The sequence below is a fragment of the Rhinoraja longicauda genome, chromosome 6 (assembly GCF_053455715.1).
Source record: "Rhinoraja longicauda isolate Sanriku21f chromosome 6, sRhiLon1.1, whole genome shotgun sequence".
Taxonomy (NCBI): Eukaryota; Metazoa; Chordata; class Chondrichthyes; order Rajiformes; family Arhynchobatidae; genus Rhinoraja; species Rhinoraja longicauda.
The window spans coordinates 58,154,690-58,173,996 of NC_135958.1; the positions used below are offsets into that span (position 1 = coordinate 58,154,690).

The 19,307-nt window shown below is 44.2% G+C and overlaps 1 protein-coding gene across 1 annotated transcript in view; it reads left to right on the forward strand.

The window, feature by feature from the left end:
• mgat5b (alpha-1,6-mannosylglycoprotein 6-beta-N-acetylglucosaminyltransferase B) overlaps nucleotides 1–19,307 on the forward strand; it is a 500,752-nt gene that overhangs the window by 462,993 nt on the left and 18,452 nt on the right. The window contains 2 exon segments of the mRNA XM_078401040.1: nucleotides 4,230–4,376; nucleotides 14,582–14,698. Coding sequence (XP_078257166.1) covers nucleotides 4,230–4,376; nucleotides 14,582–14,698 — 264 coding nt within the window.

Below are 19,307 nucleotides of genomic sequence, written 5' to 3' on the forward strand. Positions count from 1 at the left end.
AGTGAACATAGGACCATGGGGGTGGGGGAGGGATGGCGAGAGACCGATGTGTTGGCTGGACACCCACAGGCAGGCAGGTGAATAAATCAAGAGGAGCTTCTGATGCGGCACTTTGTCGATAAGAATGAGCTGATGCTAAAAAAACTTGAGATAAGGGTCAGGGAATGATGATCCTCCAAGAGTGTCACTAATAGTATTTATGTATAGTCCTATCTGATTTAATTAGATAACATACCAAACAAGCTTTTCACTGTACCTTAGTACACGTAACAATAATAAACCTAAACCTAAGGGAGGTACTTGTTATGAACTTTGGCCAGGAGAAGTTTCACCGATGCATGCACGTGAATGCATCTGCAGACACAAGGAACTGCAGATGCAGGTTTATAAAAGAAGACACAAAGCGCTGGAGTAACTCAGCAGGTCAAACAATATCTCTGGAGAACATAGATAGGAGGCGTTCAGGTCGGGACCCTTCTTCAGACTTTCCCGTCACTTATTCATGTTCTTCAGATATGCTGCCTGACCCATTGAGTTACCCCGACATTTTCTGTCTTCTCTTGAACTGTATCGGTGCTCAGTGATCACAAGCCACTCAAGGTCATTGCATAGTTTAGTGTAGTGTAGTTTAGGGGTACAGCATGGAAACAGACTCTTCGACCCACCGAGTCCGTGCCTACCATCGATCACCCGTACACAAGTTCTATGTTATCCCACATACATATACACTCCCTGCACACGAGGGGCAATTAACAGAGAGCTAATTAACCTACAAACCTGCACGTCTTTGGAAAGTGGGAGGAAACCAAAGAAAGCCCATGCAGTCACAGGGAGGACATGCAAACTCCAAATAGAGAGCACCCATAATCAGGATCGAACCCAGGACACTGGCGCTGTGAGGCAGCATCTCTACCTGCTGCTTCACTATGCTGTTCTTGTTAAGTCCCTGCAGAGAACACTGATGAATTTGCAGCTGATGTTGGTACTATGCAAACATACAACATAACAGATTTGTGCTGTCTGGGAAAGAACAGGGCGGCACAGAGGCACAGTGGTAGAGTTGCTGCCGTGCAGTGCCAGAGACCCGGGATCGGCCCTGACTACAGGTGCTGTCTGGACGGAGTTTTACGTTCTCCCTATGATCGTGTGGGCTTTCTCGAGTTTCCTCCCGTACTCAAAGACGTACAGGTTTATAGGTTAATTGGCTTCTGTACATTGTAAATTGTCCCTGGTGTGTGGGGTAGTGCTAGTGAACTAGATGGCTGGCTGTGGCAGACTCGGGGGACCGAAGGGCCTGTTTTCAGGCTGTATCTCTAAAGTCTAAACATGCCTATAGCTTAACCTGTCTCATGGGCTCGAGATGTCAAGGATACCGAGCTTCAGACAATCAGTGTGGTGGCACAACATCCAGTTTCTCAGCTCGCATGCACCACATTTCAGCTGCTACCTTTCCACCGATTTGAGACCAGTCTCCCCATTGTGTGTTGGCCTGAATACAGCGCAGTAAGCAAATGTTTTTCTTTAGTTGTTAACCTGTCAAAAGAGAAAAAGAATGACTGTGTTCTCACCTCCTCGAAGATTTAATTTGCAATTCCTGCTGAGGCAAACAGTGTTTCAGACTGAGGCTTGGTCAGTGCTCAGGTTTTCATTCATTTTTTATGCTTCAAGTCACAAATGAGTTGTATTTGAGTTTAAAATGGACATTAATATCGGTTCGCCAGGAGGAGTCAGAATCACTTTTTAAAAAATTAATCAATATATTCTTTATTCTGAATTTTTAAAAATGTACAAAACAAGAACTGTGCAAAATTCCTCAGACATTCTCCGTGCCTACGCACACATTTGTTAGCGTTCTATTTGGTAATGTTGCCAAAAACCACAATTATGCCCTTGCCACTTATATGGCCCCCTGAGCTGATATCCCTTTCCATGTTTGAGGGGTGTCTCCACCACACCCTGCCCACCAATGTCCGGCAGCGGAAGAAACCTAGATTGTGGTCCTTCCCCACAGAGCCTTGGCGTTGGCTGCACCGAGCTTCAGTCCGTCTCTCAGCACGTACTCCTGCAGTAAGGAACAGGCCGGTCGGCAACATTCCCTGACGGACATCTCACTCTGATGGGAGGTCAACAAAGCTCGGGCAGACCAAAGAGCATCTTTCTGAGTTGATGACCTTCCAGCAGCAGTTGACGTCCATCTCTGAATGTGTCCCTGGGAACAGTCCCTAAATCAGGGAGTCCTCTGTTACGGAGCTGTTCGGGATAAACTGTGGCAGAGACCCTTGCAACTTTCTCCAGACTCTCCTTGCAAATCCACACTCTGAGAAGAGGTGAGCAACCGTCTCCTCTCCATAGCAGCTGTCCCGAGGGCTGCGTGCGCTGGTTAGTGAGGTTCCGACGATGCAGGAAGGATCTGACTGGGAGGGCTCCCCTCACCGCCAGCCAAGCCACGTCTTGGTGCTTGTTGGTGAGTTCTGGCGATGAGGCATTTTGCCAGACAAGCTGGGCAATTTGCTCAAAAGAACCATGCCACTGGATCCATCAAATCCTGTCCCTGCTGTGCCTGCAGGATGTTCCGTGTTATCCACTGCCTGATGGGCTTGTAGTCAAAGGTGTTTGTCTGGAAGAACCATTCCACAAAGAACAGATGGAGTCAGAATCACTGCAGGGCTAGTCATTTAGATCATACGATCATAAGACATAGGAGCAGAATTATGCCATTCGGCCTATCAGTACACGCCACTGGAGATAGATGGGTCTATTGTGGATAGGGTGAGCAGTTTTAAATACTTGGGAGTCCGCAACGCAGAGGATCTGACGTGGGCAACGCACATTGCCGCACTGGTGGGTAAGGTTAAGCAGCGCCTTTACCACCTTAGACAACTGAGGAAATTCAGAGTGTCTCTGAGGATCCTTCATTGCTTCTACTCTGGGGCTGTGGAGAGCATCCTGTCCGGCAACATTACAGTCTGGTTTGGGAACAGCTCTGCCCAGGACAGGATGGCCCTGCAGAGAGTAGTGCGTTCGGCAGAACGCACCATGGGAACTACACTCGTCCCCCTGCAGGACCTATACATCAGGAGGTGCAGATCCAGAGCAAGCAAGATCATGAGGGACCCCTGCCACCCCAGTAACGGACTGTTCCAGATGCTACGATCAGGCAAACGCCTCCGCTGTCACGCTGTGAAAACGGAGAGGATGAGACGGAGCTTCTTCCCACAGGCCATCAGGACTGTCAACTTTTATAACCCCAGAGACTAAATTTTTGTCGACACTAATAGTAACTTATTAACTTTATTTATATGCTGTAACTGTAATTCTTTTTGTGCACAACCCGCAGGCATTGCCACTTTCATTTCACTGCACATTGTGTATGTGTATGTGACAAATAAATTTGACTTGACTTGACTTGAAGACTAATCTGCCATTCAGTCATGGCTGATCTTTCTATCTCAACCTCATTCTCCTGCTTTCTCCCCGTAACTTGCCACTTTTCAAAAATCGAGAACCTCTCAATCTTTGTGTTGTATTGTTACAATTGAAACTTGGTTGTGCATGACGTAGTTAAGTCATGAGATCTAGAGAGCAGGAACAGATGCAGAAAGAGAAGACGGTAGAAGCCATTTTTATAGTTGGAACGCAACTTCAAGGTAACCAAAACATAACTTAATGGCAGTGGTGGGATATGTTATGTTTTGTGTTGCCTTTACATTGAGTTCATGATAAAGCACAGAGACAGCACTTTATGTTGTAGTTCACTTTTGATAGTTTCAACTATTAAATTAGATTCTACAGGACTTTCATTCTGCATTTGTTCCTGCTCTCTAGATCACATGACTTAACTATGCCATGTACTTAATTTGTATGTCACAACCCAGTTTCAGTTGTAACAATATAACACTCCACTTTAAAAATATGTTTTTAATTCAGGACTGAATTTCATGGAAACACTCTATATGTAAGATCACCCCCTAGCCTCCTGACTCCAAGGGATAAAGTCTTAGTCTGCTTGACATTCTCTCTACCCTATGGCTCAAGTCCACAAGTCTTGTAAATCTTTTCATAACCCTAAATCCTCGTAAATCTTCTCTGCAATCTTCTCAGACTTGGGCAATTTTTATACTCAAATCTTGTCCAATTGACACAAGGGTTATTTGGTCTTGGGGTCTTCCTGTTTAATCATTCGAGTGGCAGCCACGCTAATTATTTCTACTTTTCCTTTTGTGCTTCAGCTCTTCATTGGGTTGGGATTTCCATATGAAGGACCTGCTCCACTGGAGGCCATTGCCAATGGGTGTATTTTCTTGCAGCCTCGATTCAACCCCCCTCACAACTCAAAGAACAATGAGTTTTTCAGAGGAAAACCCACTTCAAGAGAGGCAAGTATAACATCTGTATTAATGCTCTTTCCTTGGGCTTGATTGCCTTGGAAGTAATACTTGTCAAAGAAATTACTTCCACGTTCAAACCATACCTACTATCAGTTCTTATGTAGAAACAAGGAACTGTGAATGCTGATTTAGACCAAAGATAGACACAAAGTGCTGGAGTAACTCAGTGGGTCAGGCAGCATCTCCAGAGAAAAAGGATGGTACCCGTTTCAGGTCAAGACCCTTCATCAAGAAGGGGTCCTGACTCAAAACGTCACCCATCCTTTTTCACCAGAGATGCTGCCTGACCCGCTGAGTTTGTTTAGCACTTTGTGACAATCTTTACTATCAGTTATTTTTTTGTGATGTACAGTGTACCAGCACCTCTAATATCAGACGTATGTTTATTAATCATGTGTAGCTTATGGATAACGCAAATGAATGAATTAGAACATTTATTTGCTTAGACTTAAGTTCAGTTATTATATTACAAATTAAAGTGTCCCCAACATTGGGTATATTGATGGAAATAAAATGTTGTGAAATGCAACTTAATTTTTAATTGATTTGTGTACTGCCACCTTTTTGATCTATAAACAATGCAGTGTCTAAAATTAATTTTATTATTCAACATGCATTTCAAGATGCATGCACAAATGACAGGACTTAGTCCTGTGGTTACTCACAATATGAACAGTCATAGAACACCGAAGAGTACAACACAGGAACAGACCCTTCGGTCAAATGTCTGTGCAGAACATGATTCCAAGTTAATCTTGGGCTCATGTTCGGCATAGACATTTTGGCTGAAGGGTCTACTCCTGCATTGTACTGTTCCATGTTCTATGTTTATCATGGACCGATCATACATCTTAAATGGAAGGTATTTATTCACAAAATGCTGGAGTAACTCAGCAGGTCAGGCAGCATCTCAGGAGAGAAGGAATGGGTGACGTTTCGGGTCGAGACCCTTCTTCAGACTTCAGTCTTCAGACCAGATCAGTCTGAAGAAGGGTCTCGACCCGAAATGTCACCCATTCCTTCTTTCCTGAGATGCTGCCTGACCTGCTGAGTTACTCCAACATTTTATGAATAAATACCTTCCATTTGTACCAGCATCTGCAGTTATTTTCTTATACATCTTAAATGCCACTATCATATTTGCCTTCACCACCATCCTTGGCAAAGCATTCCAGGCACACTCCATTCTCCGTGTAAAGAAAATTGTTGCCCACAACTCCTTTAAACTTTATCTTTCACCTTCAAGTAATGCCCTCTAGGCTATGACATTGTCACCCTGACTGTCTACCCTATTTATGCCTCTCATAATGTAATATACTTCCTTCAGGTCTCCCCTCAACCTCTGATGCTTCAAACAAAACAATCAAAGTCTGTCTAACCCTGTAGCTAATTGCTGCTAATCCAGGCAGAATTATGTTAAACCTCCTCTGCACCCTCTCCAAAACCTCCACAACGTTCCTGTAATGAGGCGAGCAGAACTGCACACAACACTCAATATGCAACAAGGGAAAGTGCCACAACACTGTGATTCTATTTTATGGACCCGAAACTTCACCCATTTCTCCAGAGATACTGCCTGACCCGCAGAGTTACTCCAGCATTTTGTGTCTACCTTCGATTTAAACCAGCATTGCATTGTGCAGTTCTCTCCTACCCAATAAATAAACGTTGCTTGATTTGAGATTCAAGTAAATAAAAAATGGGTAATATATGCTGCATCATCTTGTTTGCTGGGGCCAAATTATGTGTGCTTAGACATTGCCAATGTGTCACTGACTTCACCATCTCTTACAGAAAGAGCTCCTCCATCCTCCATGGCCTTTCCCTCAAATACACTGTATAATTTAAGTGCATCAGTCAGATCGAGTCATACCAGGGCAGAAAATAGCCCATTTGTCCACACCGACCAAAATGCCTCATCTACACTAGTCCCATCTACCTGTGTTTGCCCATATCTTTACTATCCTCGTACCCATCCATGTGCTTGAATAAGAGATGTAAGAGATGTAGAGAGAGGAGACTTTTGAAATGGAGATAGATTTGGGCGAGTTATATTATTTACTAGACCAAGTGGACCCGTTGGGCCCAAACCTCTCCTGCATTGGTGCAGCACCCTCTCCTACTCCTTAGATAGATTTAAACCTTAAAATGTGAATAACTAAAAATATAACACTGATTTCAATGAAATTTCTTCTATTAGCACCAAAGGGACAACGGTGAATAAGGTGGACCTAAAATTGTCGTGCTATTGTGTACTGTTTTGGCTGTCATTCAGGAACAAACAAACAAACAAACAAGAGTTTTAGTATATAGATGTAATGTGTTATTCTGGCTGCACTGCTGCAAATGTTCAAAATATCACATCACAATTTTGTATCGGTGAGGTTCCGGACATTTTCCTGATTCTGTCAGATGATGCACTGGTATTTTTGAATGAGTTTACTTTAGTTTAGCTTGGTCCGCTGAGTTGGCTTGGGAAGACACAGAGTGCTGGATAACTTAGAAGGTTTGGCAGCATCTCAGGAGAACATGGATAGACAACGTTTCGGGTCGGGACCCTTCTTCAGACTGAATGGAAGAGCGGGTGGGGGGGGGGGGGTGAAGAAAGCTGGAAGTTAGGGGCGTGTTGGCTTGTTGGTTCTAATATACCACTTCCCAACACAGGTGATGAAAAAACTAGGAAGACTATTATAAAGTTAGGAAAATGAAATAACCGTTTTTATCTTCTCTGGTTGCACTTAATCTGCTGTTGCTCAATACATGTTTCCATGAAATTCAGTTGTTCCTTTTCTACCCATCCTCCTCCCAGAAACAAGTAACTGCAGATGCTGGAATTTTGAGGAAAAACACAAAATGCTGGAAGAACTCAGTGGGCCAGGCAGCATCTGTGGAAGGAATGGACAGGCGACCTTTCTGGTCAGGACCCTTCTTTCAAGTCTTGAAGTTCCGAGTCTGAAGAAGGATCCTGAGCAGAAGCATCGTCTGTCCATTCCACCCACGGATGCTGCCTGACCCTTTGGTTCCTCCAGCACTTCGTGTTTTCCTCTGTAGGCACATTCTTTCATTATAGTTTAATTCACTCAAAAAACAATCTGGTACACCTCTGTCGTCTCGGTAAATAGAAAATAACCTAAGACAATAGAGGCAGCATGACAATCAGAGATTTAAAACATCAGTTCACTGTCTCTGATTAGTTCTATACCTTTTCACGCCTCTAGTTTCCCTCTCCTCTGACTCTCAGACTGAAGAAGAGTCTCAATCCAAAACATCACCTATTCCTTTTCTCCAGAGATGCTGCCTGACTCACTGAGTTACTCGTGCATTTTGTGTCTATCTTCGGTATAAACCAGCACCTGCAGTTCCTTCCTACACAGTTCATCAGACCAGCTCATCAGCGCCAAAGTGGATATATTTCTCATCTAAAGGGCACTTCATTGGTAATGAGTTTGAGTTCACTTTCCTCATTTAGTTTATGAACCAAACACTATTCATTTATTATATGAAGAAGTATGTGTATGCCAGCACAAGGCTGATTTTCACATGTTTGCCAGGTCATTTGTTCCAATTAATCTGAGTGATGTTGATTGCTTAAAAATCTCTTACTATGAAGATGATAGCGGTTTGATTAAACATGAGCAGGTCTGTATTTGTTATCTTATTTCAAAGCTCACAGCATAAGTGCGCAATCTTCTTCTTGCGTTTGAGGCAGCAGAAGTTATGTAACGCCCTCCAGGCGCTGTAGCCAGTGCAATATGCTGTTGTCGAGGGCCGTGAGGTCTACCCCTCCACCAGGGGGACGGAGGATAGTGCAGTCGAAAATGCCGTGCCGCGCTGTTTGCTGGTCTGCTCCACACACGCAGGCTGCTGATGAACACAACCCCCAACGATGCATGTTGGCATTGAACCAGCCGACCCCTGTACGGAGCCGGTTCAGGGCGATCCACTCTTTGCAGGGCATGTCCGAGCCGTGTGGGGCTGTGGTGTTCGGTGCGACAGTGAATTGAGGAGGTCACGATGTCTGTTCCCAGCTGGTTCTCCATGCTCCTAGTATGTTGAAACCGGAGCCACAGAGGGTCGCTGCATGACGGGAGAAAGGGCGACAGGATGACAGGCGTTGAGGTCCCAGTTGCTGTGAATCCTGGGCGAGGTGGTGCAAAGGATGTTTGGCGTCCAATGGGGCTTTGCACACCAGCCTATGAGTGAAGAACTCTCTGCGAAGCTTAGCGGGTGCGATACCTGCGAGCACCGGCAGGAGATCCGTCGGATTAGGGCGTAGGCAGCCAGTGATGATCCGCATGGTGTCGTTGAGGGTGGCGTCTAGCTTGCTTGTATGAGCGCTGCGGCACCATGCTGGGGTGGCGTACTCAGCGGCATTGTACACGAGTGCAAGAGCACAGGTTCGAAGAGTAGATGCCCTGGCGCCCCATGACGATCCGGCCAAGCAACGCAGGAGGTTGTTCTGTGCCGAGACTTTAGCACAGAGAGCTTCAAGGTGTTGCTTGTAGGTCAGCTGCCGATCTAGTTTCACCCCGAGGTATGTAGGAAATGGGTTGTAGGGTAGGGGTGACCCATTGAGGGTGATGGTTAGCTGGCGTTGAGCTTCCTTGTTGTTCAGGTGAAAGGCCGTTGTGGTGGTTTTTGCCACACTCAGTTTTAGTCTCCAGGTCTTAAGGTAGCCCACGACAAGTTCCATATCCGCCGAGAGCACATCCTCAACATTTGACCAACTCCTGTCCGAGTGCAGTAGGGCCAAGTCATCTGCGTATCCATACTGGCATGAGGTCGTGCGTGGCAGATAGCTGATATAGAGATTGAAGAGCACTGGGGACAGGACCGAGCCTTGGGGGACTCCGTTCCTTAGGCGTCGCAGTCGGCTAGATTGTCCGTCGCTGGTCTTGAGTACAAAACTGCGGTTGGCAAGGATGTTGGCAAGGAACCGCACTAAATGATGGTCAGGGATGGTTCGGATGAGCTTCAAGATCAAGCCCTAGTGCCACACAGTATCATAGGTGGCGGTGAGGTCCACCAGTGTGATGCCCGCCTTGTCACCCTTTTCAAAACTGCCTTGACAAGAAGCGCAGAGAGCGGTGGGAAGAAACAGTCCAAGGAATCGGCTTCACACACTCCAGTAGGGTGGCGTGGAAGACCTTCAATCGCCTCACTGGTCGAAGTACCCGCTCAAAGCATTGCCCTGTCACGGCCAACTCCATCGCACACCAGTTCTTGGCCAATGGCCACTCCAAAGACGCGGACAAGAACCATACTCATTCTGTCAAACAGGAATCCACTAATCTTTGGAAAGCTCCATGCGCTGATGGGCACCTGTCAGCGCCCTTTTCCTCTGCAGAACTTTCTTCTGTCATCTCTCAAGTGAAATGTGGAAAAGCTCAGGGTCCTGATAACATCCCCCCAGAATTCCTGGACCACTGCGGTCCTAAATGCCTGGCCTGGCTCCGTGGGTTTTACTCCTCTTGCCTCATTGGTCAATCCATTCCGAAGATCTGGCGGAAAGCCAGCGTCATTACGCTACCAAAACCAAACAAGCCTGCGGACGACGCAAGGAACTATCGGCCCATCTCACTCCTCTGTGTCCTGTACAAGCTCCTCGAATGGCTTCCCCTGGCCCGGCTCGATCCAATCATTGACCCTCAACTACCCGCTGAACAAGCCGGATTTCAGCGTGGACTCTGCACCACCCACCAAATAGTCAAGCTGACCAATGACATCGAAGTGCGCAATGATAAATATATGGTTTCAGCGATTAATTGGAAATTCTGTTGTTATTTAGCTCAATAATTTGGTTTTGATTGAAATGCAGGAAGAATCTGATATCAGTCGTTGCAGCCAGCAGCTGCCCGGAACAGATTTGTTTTCATAACATAGCTCCACAGTCTTCTCAAAGTGGCTCTCTGTGTGTTTACTCAGTCTCGCAGCCACAGACCTGAAAATCCTCATGGTTTCTTCTCAGAACAATTGATGCTTTATTGTGATTATTTTAAAATATTGGGCATGAAACTGGTGCATTAGTGCAAATAATAAATCAGTGGCTTTTTGTGTGACAAAGAAAGAGATGAAAAGGTGCAGGATCAGTTCATTCCAAAGAGGAAGAAAGCTTTTAAGGGGAGTAAGAGGCGACTGTGGCTGACAAGGGAAGTCAAGGACAGTATGAAAATAAAAGAGAAGATGTATAACATAGCAAAGATGAGCGGGAAGCCAGAGGACTGGGACTCTTTTAAAGAGCATCAGAAGATAACTAAAAAGGCAATACGGGGAGAAAAGATAAGGTACGAAGAATTGCCAAGAATATAAAGGAGGATAGTAAAAGCTTCTTTAGGTATGTGAAGAGGAAAAAAATAGTTAAGACAAATGTGGGTCCCTTGAAGACAGAAGCAGGTGAATTTATTATGGGGAACAAGGAAATGGCAGACGAGTTGAACAGGTACTTTGGATCTGACTTCACTAAGGAAGGCACAAACAATCTCCCAGAAGATCTAGTGGCCAGAGATCCTAGCGTGACGGAGGAACTGAAGGAAATTCACATTAGTCAGGAAATGGCGTTGGGTAGACTGATGGGACTGAAGGCTGATAAATCCCCAGGGCCTGATGGTCTGCATCCCAGGGTACTTAAGGAAGTGGCTCTAGAAATTGTGGACGCATTGGTGATCATTTTCCAAGGTTCTATAGATTTAGGATCAGTTCCTGCAGATTGGAGGGTAGCTAATGTTATCCCACTTTTTAAGAAAGGAGGGAGAGAGAAAACAGGACATTATAGACCAGTTAGCCTGACATCAGTGGTGGGGAAGAAGCTGGAGTCAATTATAAAAGAAGAATTGTGGATAACATTTGGATAGCAGTAAGAGGATCGTTCCGATCCAGCATCGATTTACGAAGGGGAAATCATGCTTGACTAATCTTCTGGAATTTTTTGAGGATGTAACTAGGAAAATGGACAAGGGAGAGCCAGTGGATGTAGTGTGCCTGGACTTTCAGAAAGCCTTCGATAAGGTCCCACATAGAAGATTAGTGGGCAAAATTAGAGGACATGGTATCGGGGGTAGGGTACTGACATGGATAGAAAATTGGTTGGCACACAGGAAACAAAGAGTAGGGATAAATGGGTCCCTTTCAGAATGGCAGGCAGTGACTAGTGGAGTACTGCAAGGCTCGGTGCTGGGACTGCAGCTATTTACAATATATATTAATGATTTAGATGAAGGGATTAAAAGTAACATTAGCAAACTTGCAGATGACACAAAGCTGGGTGGCAGTGTGAAGTGTGAGGAGGATGCTATGAGGATGCAGGGTGACTTGGACAGGTTGTGTGAGTGGGCAGATGCATGGCAGATGCAGTTTAATGTGGATAAATGTGAGGTTATCCAGTTTGGTGATAAGAAAAGGAAGGCAGATTATTATCTAAATGGTGTCAAGTTAGGAAATGGGGAAGTACAACGAGATCTGGGTGTCCTAGTGCATCAGTCACTGAAAGGAAGCATGCAGGTGCAGCAGGCAGTGAAGAAAGCTAATGGAATGTTGGCCTTCATAACAAGAGGAGTTGAGTATAGGAGCAAAGAGGTCCTTCTGCAGTTGTACAGGGCCCTAGTGCTACGGTGGTCATGGGAGATTTCAACATGCAGGTAGACTGGGAAAATCAGGTTGGTAATGGACCCCAGGAAAGAGAGTTTGTGGAGTGTCTCCGGGATGGATTCTTAGAACAGCTTGTACTGGAGCCTACCAGGGAGAAGGCAATTCTGGATTTAGTGTTATGTAATGAACCTGACCTAATAAGGGGACTCGAGGTAAAAGAGCCATTAGGAGGCAGTGACCACAATATGATAAGTTTTACTCTACAAATTGAGAGGGAGAAGGGAAAATCGGAGGTGTCAGTATTACAGTATAGCAAAGGGGATTACAGAGGCATGAGGCAGGAGCTGGCCAAAATTGACTGGAAGGAGGCCCTAGCAGGGAAGACTGTGAAACAGCAATGGCAGGTATTCCTGGGAATAATGCAGAAGTTGCAGGATCAATTTATCCCAAAGAGGAGGAAAGATTCTAAGGGGAGTAAGGCACCCGTGGCTGACAAGGGAAGTCAAGGACAGCAGAAAAATAAAAGGGAAGAAGTATAACATAGCAAAGAAGAGTGGGAAGCCAGAGGATTGGGACTCCTTTAAAGAGCAACAGAAGATAACTAAAAAGGCAATACGGGGAGAAACTCCTTTGCGTACTACACTTCAGTATAGGCGTACTCAACGGAATGGTTCATCTTGCTCCTCGAGTATCTTTGGCTACATCCATCTGTAAGAATGAACCTTTTAGTTGCAGTATAATATGTAATATATTGGATACATCAGAGAGATGTTGTCAAAGTATAAAATATATCTTAATATTGCATTCCTACTGCAGCCCAAATATAATGCATTATTAGTAAGGGGGGTAGTTTAGAGTTACAGCATGGAAACAGGCCTTTCAGCCCACCAAGTCCAAGCCGACCATCGATCAACTGTTCACACTAGTTCTGCATTATCCATTGTTCCATCCACTCCACACACACCAGGGGGGAATCTCAGATGCCGAGTAACTTATGAACTGATGAACAGACAATTGGAAGAATATGAGTAAGGCAATGATGACATCCCCCCAATTTATATGCTTATTTGAAAGTGGTTGCCCTGAGCCCAGGGAGGTACGGTGACTCAACTGGTAGAGTTGCTGCCTCACAGAGACCCTGACTTGACCTTAGTGGTGTCTGTGTGGAATTTACATGTTCTCCCAGTGACCATGTGGGTTTCCTCCGGGTGCTCCAGTTTCCTCCCACATCCCAAAGACTTGCAGGTCTGAAGAACGGGCTCGACCCGAAACGTCACCCATTCCTTCTATCCAGAGATGCTGCTTGTCCCACTGAGTTGCTCCATCATCTTGTGTCTATCTTCAGGTTTGAAGATTAATCGGCTTCTGTAAAATTGCCGCTAGTGTGCAGGGAGTGGATGAGAAAGTGGGATCACATAGAGCTTGTGTGAACGGGTTATTGATGGCTGGACTCGGTGGGCCGAAGGGCCTGTTTCCATGCTGTCAATTTCAATCAATGAATCAATCGATGAAGAGGGTAAACAAGTGTACAGCTCATCAGCACTTCAGGCTGAAATATTCTGAAGTTAACAGCAACAAATACTGAGATGTAAATGTTAGTTGGTATTGATGAACATAAAAAAATTAAAAATGCGAAAGATTGGGAAAGGAAAAAAAATATATAACTTATTTTTATAAAACCTCCAACAATTGGCAACAATAGAATGAGACTTCAACATTGTTACAGTTAATTTTTAGTGATAGAGTCACTAATTGGAAGTAATTAACATTCATCAAGTGTTAAAAAGATTAAAATTGACCTAACTCTCTATGGGCAGTATAATGTTCATTTACTTCCCAAAGACAGGAACTTACCATTGTTCAAAGCTCTTTCATGGGGTGTCAACAATGAAATGTAATTTTTATGAAGCTGCCATGAAAGGAACATATCCAACAAGCTCTTCATGTAGAAACAATGGACTGCAGATGCTGGTTTACAAAAAAAAACACCAAGTGCTGGAGTAACTCAGCGGGTCAAACAGCGTCTGTGGAGAACGTGGATAAGTGTGACATTTCGGGTCGGGACCCTTCTGTAGACAGATTGTAGTAGGGAGGGAGAATGCTGGAAAAGAGAATGGGGGCGGAACAAACCCTGGCATATGATAGAGAAGACACAAGGAACTGCATATGCTGGTTTATCCAAAATGACACAAAGTGCTGGAGTAATTCCCTTGTGTTTAGGATAGTGCTAGTGTACGGGGTGATCATTGGTTGGCTGGGAACTTGGTGGGCTGAAGGGTTCGTTTCCACGCTGTATCTCTAAACTAAACTAATCTTAAATATGTAGGAAGGAACTGCGGATAATGGTTTATATGAAAAATAGACACAAAATTCTGAAGTAGCTCAGCGGGTAAGGCAGCATCTCTGGAGAACAGGAATAGGTGATGTTTTGGGTCGGAACCCACAAAGGCTTCCAATACGAAACATCACCTATTCCTTTTCCCTGGGTAAACTAAAACATGCATGCTTTTCCTAAATTGCAGTCGCTCTTGCAAGTAAATAACAGTAAGAGAATTTGACAGGAATATGTAGAAAAAAATGTTTACCCTTGTGTTTCTCTTCATTTAAAGGTTTCATCGCAACATCCGTATACGGAATACTTCATTGGGAAGCCACATGTTTGGACAGTCGACTACAACAACACAGAGGAACTGGCGGCTGTTGTGAGAACGATTTCAGTAACCAAGGTTTGATTATATTTCAAGCAATGTTACCTTTGGGCTTTAACCAGTAACATAAAAACGGGAGGCAAGATAATATATATTATCCACTTTCCACTCAGCAATGAAGTGTTAGCACTCACCACTGACCTGTAGGGTAGCTACCTGCACATACCAATCTTTCTCTGATTGATCGATTTCTCTATTCTTAACGTTAATTAAGTCCTAGCAGCAGATGCAAGGTTTTATTGATTCGTTGAAAGATCCAGCATGTAAAGAGGCCCTTCAGCCCACTGAGTTCACACCGGCCATCAATCACCCATTCACATTAGTTCTATGTTATCTCACATTCTCATCCACTCCCTACACACTAGGGACAATTTACTGGGACCAATTAACCGACAAACCCACAATTTGTTGGAATGTGGGAGGAAACTGGAGCATCCGGAGAAACCCCACACGGTCACGGGGGGTACGTGCAAACTCCCTACTGACAGCACCCGAGTTCAGAACCGAAAGGTCAGTGAAAGGCTTGGATAGAGTGGATGTAGAGAGGATGTTTCCACTAGTGGGAGAGTCTAGGACCGGAGGTCACAGCCTCAGAATATAAGGACGTTCCTTTTGGAAAGAGATGAGGAGGAATGTTTTTAGTCAGAATGTGGTGAATCTGTGGAATTCATTGCCACAGAAGGATGTGGAGGCCAGATCAATGGATATTTTTACGCCATTGATAGATAGATTTTATATTAATACGGGTGTCAGAGGTTATGGGGAGAAGGCAAGACGATGGGGTTGAAAGGGAGAGATGGATCAGCCATGATTGAATGGTGGAGTAGACTTGATGGGCCAAATGGCCTAATTCTCCTCCTATCGCTTATGAACATATGAACTTGGCTCTCTGGAACTGTGAGGCAGCAATTCTACCGCTGCACCAGTGTGCTGTTAAAATTTTCCCTTGATCTGAGAGTCAAATCTGTGCCAAATTAATCATGTTCCCCTGCGTTCAGGAGCCTCAAGGTTTGCCCTGCATTTTAAATCTCCTTACTGAGGACATGCCTGCGTGCTATTTGTGGCGATGGTCTGTGATTAACATTATAACTGGTCTCCCTGCTTCAACACACTCAGAGGTTAACACAAAGGCATTTGAAGAGAAATCACAAGACTAGCACAGCGTGTGTGCAACCCCTTGGACAAGGCACAAAACAGCGTAGATTCACGTATAACGTACAAAATAATATATTTTATTTCTGCTTAAAATTTGAAAAACAACAATTAGGTAAATCCAACATGAATAGAGCCAAAGACCATCAATAATCCAATGTTAATCAGCCCAAATGAGTGCTTTCCCAGTTGCATTGCCATTGCTTAAGGCAATTGGGTGGGGTCAAGAAAAACTAACACAATTGGGGTATCAATCTTCCGATTCGTTAAAATAATATGCACATGGAAGATATTAAAAGAAAGAAAGGGATTCAATACCTTGATTTCTTTACCATCAAATGCTTTAGACTTTAGACTTTAAACTTTAGAGATTACATCGTGGAAACAGGCCCTTGGGCCCACTTAGTCCGTGCCGACCAGCTATAACCCCCATACACTAACACGATCCTACACACTAGGGATAATTTATAATTTTTTACCAAAGCCAATTATCCTACAAAGCTTAACATCTTTGAAGTATGGAAGGAAACTGGAGCACCCAGATAAAACCAATGCGGTCACAGGGAGAACATACAAACTCTGTACAGACAGAACCCATAGTCAGGATTGAACCCAGGTCTCTAGTGCTGTGTGGCAGCAGCTCTAATACTGTGCTGCACAGTGCTGCCATTGGCTAGCTCCCTCTCAATGCATGAAGAATAGTATTTTCACAACACAAATTAACTCGTAAACAGCGGAAGAGTAATCTACAAGGAACTGCAGATGCTGGTTAATACACAAAAAGTCACAGTGCTGGAGTAACAGGTCGGGACCTTTAGAGGCATACAGTGTAGAAACAAGCCCTTTGGCCCAACTTACCTACACCGACCAACTAGTCCCACCTGCCTGCATTTGGCCCATATCCCTCTAAACCTATCCTATCCATGTACCTCTAAATGATTCTTAAACATTACGATAAGGTATGTAGGTAAATTGGCTGGGTAAATGTAAAAATTGTCCCTAGTGTGTAGGATAGTGTTAATAGTGTTAGTGTGCGGGGATCGCTGGGCGGCGCGGACTTGGTGGGCCGAAAAGGCCTGTTTCCGCGCTGTATATATATGATATGATATGATGATGATAGTACCTGCCTCAGCAAACTCCTTCCGGAGCTCATTCCATATGCCCACCACCCATAGTGTAAAAAAGATACCCCTCAGGTTCCTTTTAAATCTTTCCCCCTCACTTTAAACCTATGACCTCTTGTTCTCGATTCCCCTACTCTGGACAAGAGACTGTCCGTTTACCCGATCTATTCATGATTTTGTAAACCTCTATGAGATTACCTCTCATCCTCCTGCGCGCCAAGGAATAGACTCCTAGTCTGCTCTTCCCCATCCTGTAGCTCAGCGCCTTGAGTCCTCGCAACATCCTTGTCTGCACCATTTGGTGCTTCTTCAGATTCACACACGATATCTTCAGAAAGTGTACAGTTCATTTGCTGATGATTTTCTTTCATATTTCAACTCAGAGGTTTTGTTAGGACCTCTTTTCATGGCTATATTATTCTTCGATAATACATTGCAGAACACATTTGGTGTACAGTCCCTGCATTTCCTGGAGCTATGCAGTTACATATTTCCAGAAGTTAGTTCACATTTCTCAGCAAACGTTTCTCTGTGCCAAAGAACAAAAATTGCAGTAAAGCTGTCATGCACACTTCCAAGATATTGCAAGATTTTGGTGGTTAAAAACATTTTGGATATTCGTATCTTGAATGGATAACTGTCCCTTGGAGAAGTGTTGAACCTTTTAGGGAATCCTGCCATCATCTCCTGCCACTGTATGACAATCTGATCTTTATGGATGGTGTGTGCCTGTGGCCTCAATGTAAACCGTTGCAGAGATTTAGTGGCTTCGGGACTGCCGGATTTCCCTGTTGCACTGTGGGCTTCTGCCTTGTGCCGAAGAATAATGGCACCCAGAAACATTGCAGTTGTTAAGCAAGCTGAGGAATTGATCACTGTGTAGCCATGCTTCACAGTGGCAGCGCAGTGGTGCAGCTGGTAGAGCTGCTGCCTCAGCTCCAGACACACAGGTTCAATCTTGACCTTGGCCGTGTGGTGTTTGCACATTATCCCTGTGACCGCGTGGGTTTCTGCGAGAGCTCTGGTTTCCTCCCACATCCCTAAGATGTGCAGGTTTGTAGGTTAATTGGCCCTCTGTAATTTCCCCTAGTGTGTATGGATAGGTTGAGAAGTGGGATAACATAGAATTAGTGTGAACGGGTGATCGATGGTCAGCGTGGACTCAGTGAACCGAAGGGCCTGTTTCCACGCTGTATCTCTAAATTATACCAAGATCAAAGAAATCTCACAAACAACAAACCAGGAGTTACAAAGCATAGGCTTTTTTATACTGACTTTGCAGAAAGAAATATAACCATTCGGACATGTAAATGGAATTAAATTAAAAGCAGAAATATTACAAACTCTTAAAGAAAATTGAATTTTTATCTTTGAAATTGAAAGAAAAATAAAATTTATTGCCAGAGCTATATTTTTCAGTTTGACCTTAAGGAAAGCTATTTGAAGCTTGGCTACATTGTGCTCTTCCACCAAATTACTGCATGCTAATACAAATTTAGTGCTAAGTGCTAGTTCTAATGCAAAGAGGCATTTCGTCCCCAATGTGCACTTAAATTCTAACTTAGATGCAGGTGAATGGTAATGGATGCTTGGATAAAATTGAGCTATACTTGAAAAATGGGTTATTTGAAAAGTCGCCTTCAATGAAGAAAGATGAGCTGTCTCAAGTAGGTGGGAAAATAAAGGATTCTTACGACGATTTTCATCAGCGAACCAAAATATTTCAATATTCTTTAATAAACTAAGCATGCTTATTTCCACTGAGGTTTCCTGTTTAGTTTTAGGTTTATTATTATTGTCATGTATACCAAGGTGCAAGAAATGTTTTGTTTTGCACGTTTTTCTCTGTCGGTAAACTTTCTTTTCTTCTTCTCACTTTGACCTCTTCTTTCCTTCAGTTCTTCCACAGGACTTTTTTATATTTCTTTAGGGTTTTAGGTTGAGGTTTATTATTGCCATGTGTACCGAGGTACAGTGAGAAGCTCTGTTTTGCATGCTATCGAATCAATTCAGATAGTACTACACATAAATACAATCAAGTAAAACTCCGAAGTACAATAGGTAGAGCAAAAGGAAAGATACAGAGGGCAGAATATGGTTCTCAGCATTGTCGCGCGTCAGTTCTAGAGACCAAAATCCAATGGGATAGAGGTGAAAATTCTTAAGGGGTTGGAGAGGCTGGATGCAGGAAGATTGTTCCCGATGTTGGGGAAGTCCAGAACTAGGGGTCACAGATTAAGGATAAGGGGGAAGTCTTTTAGGACCGAGATGAGAAAACATTTCTTCACACAGAGAGTGGCGAGTCTGTGGAATTCTCTGCCACAGAAGGTAGTTGAGGCCAGTTCATTGGC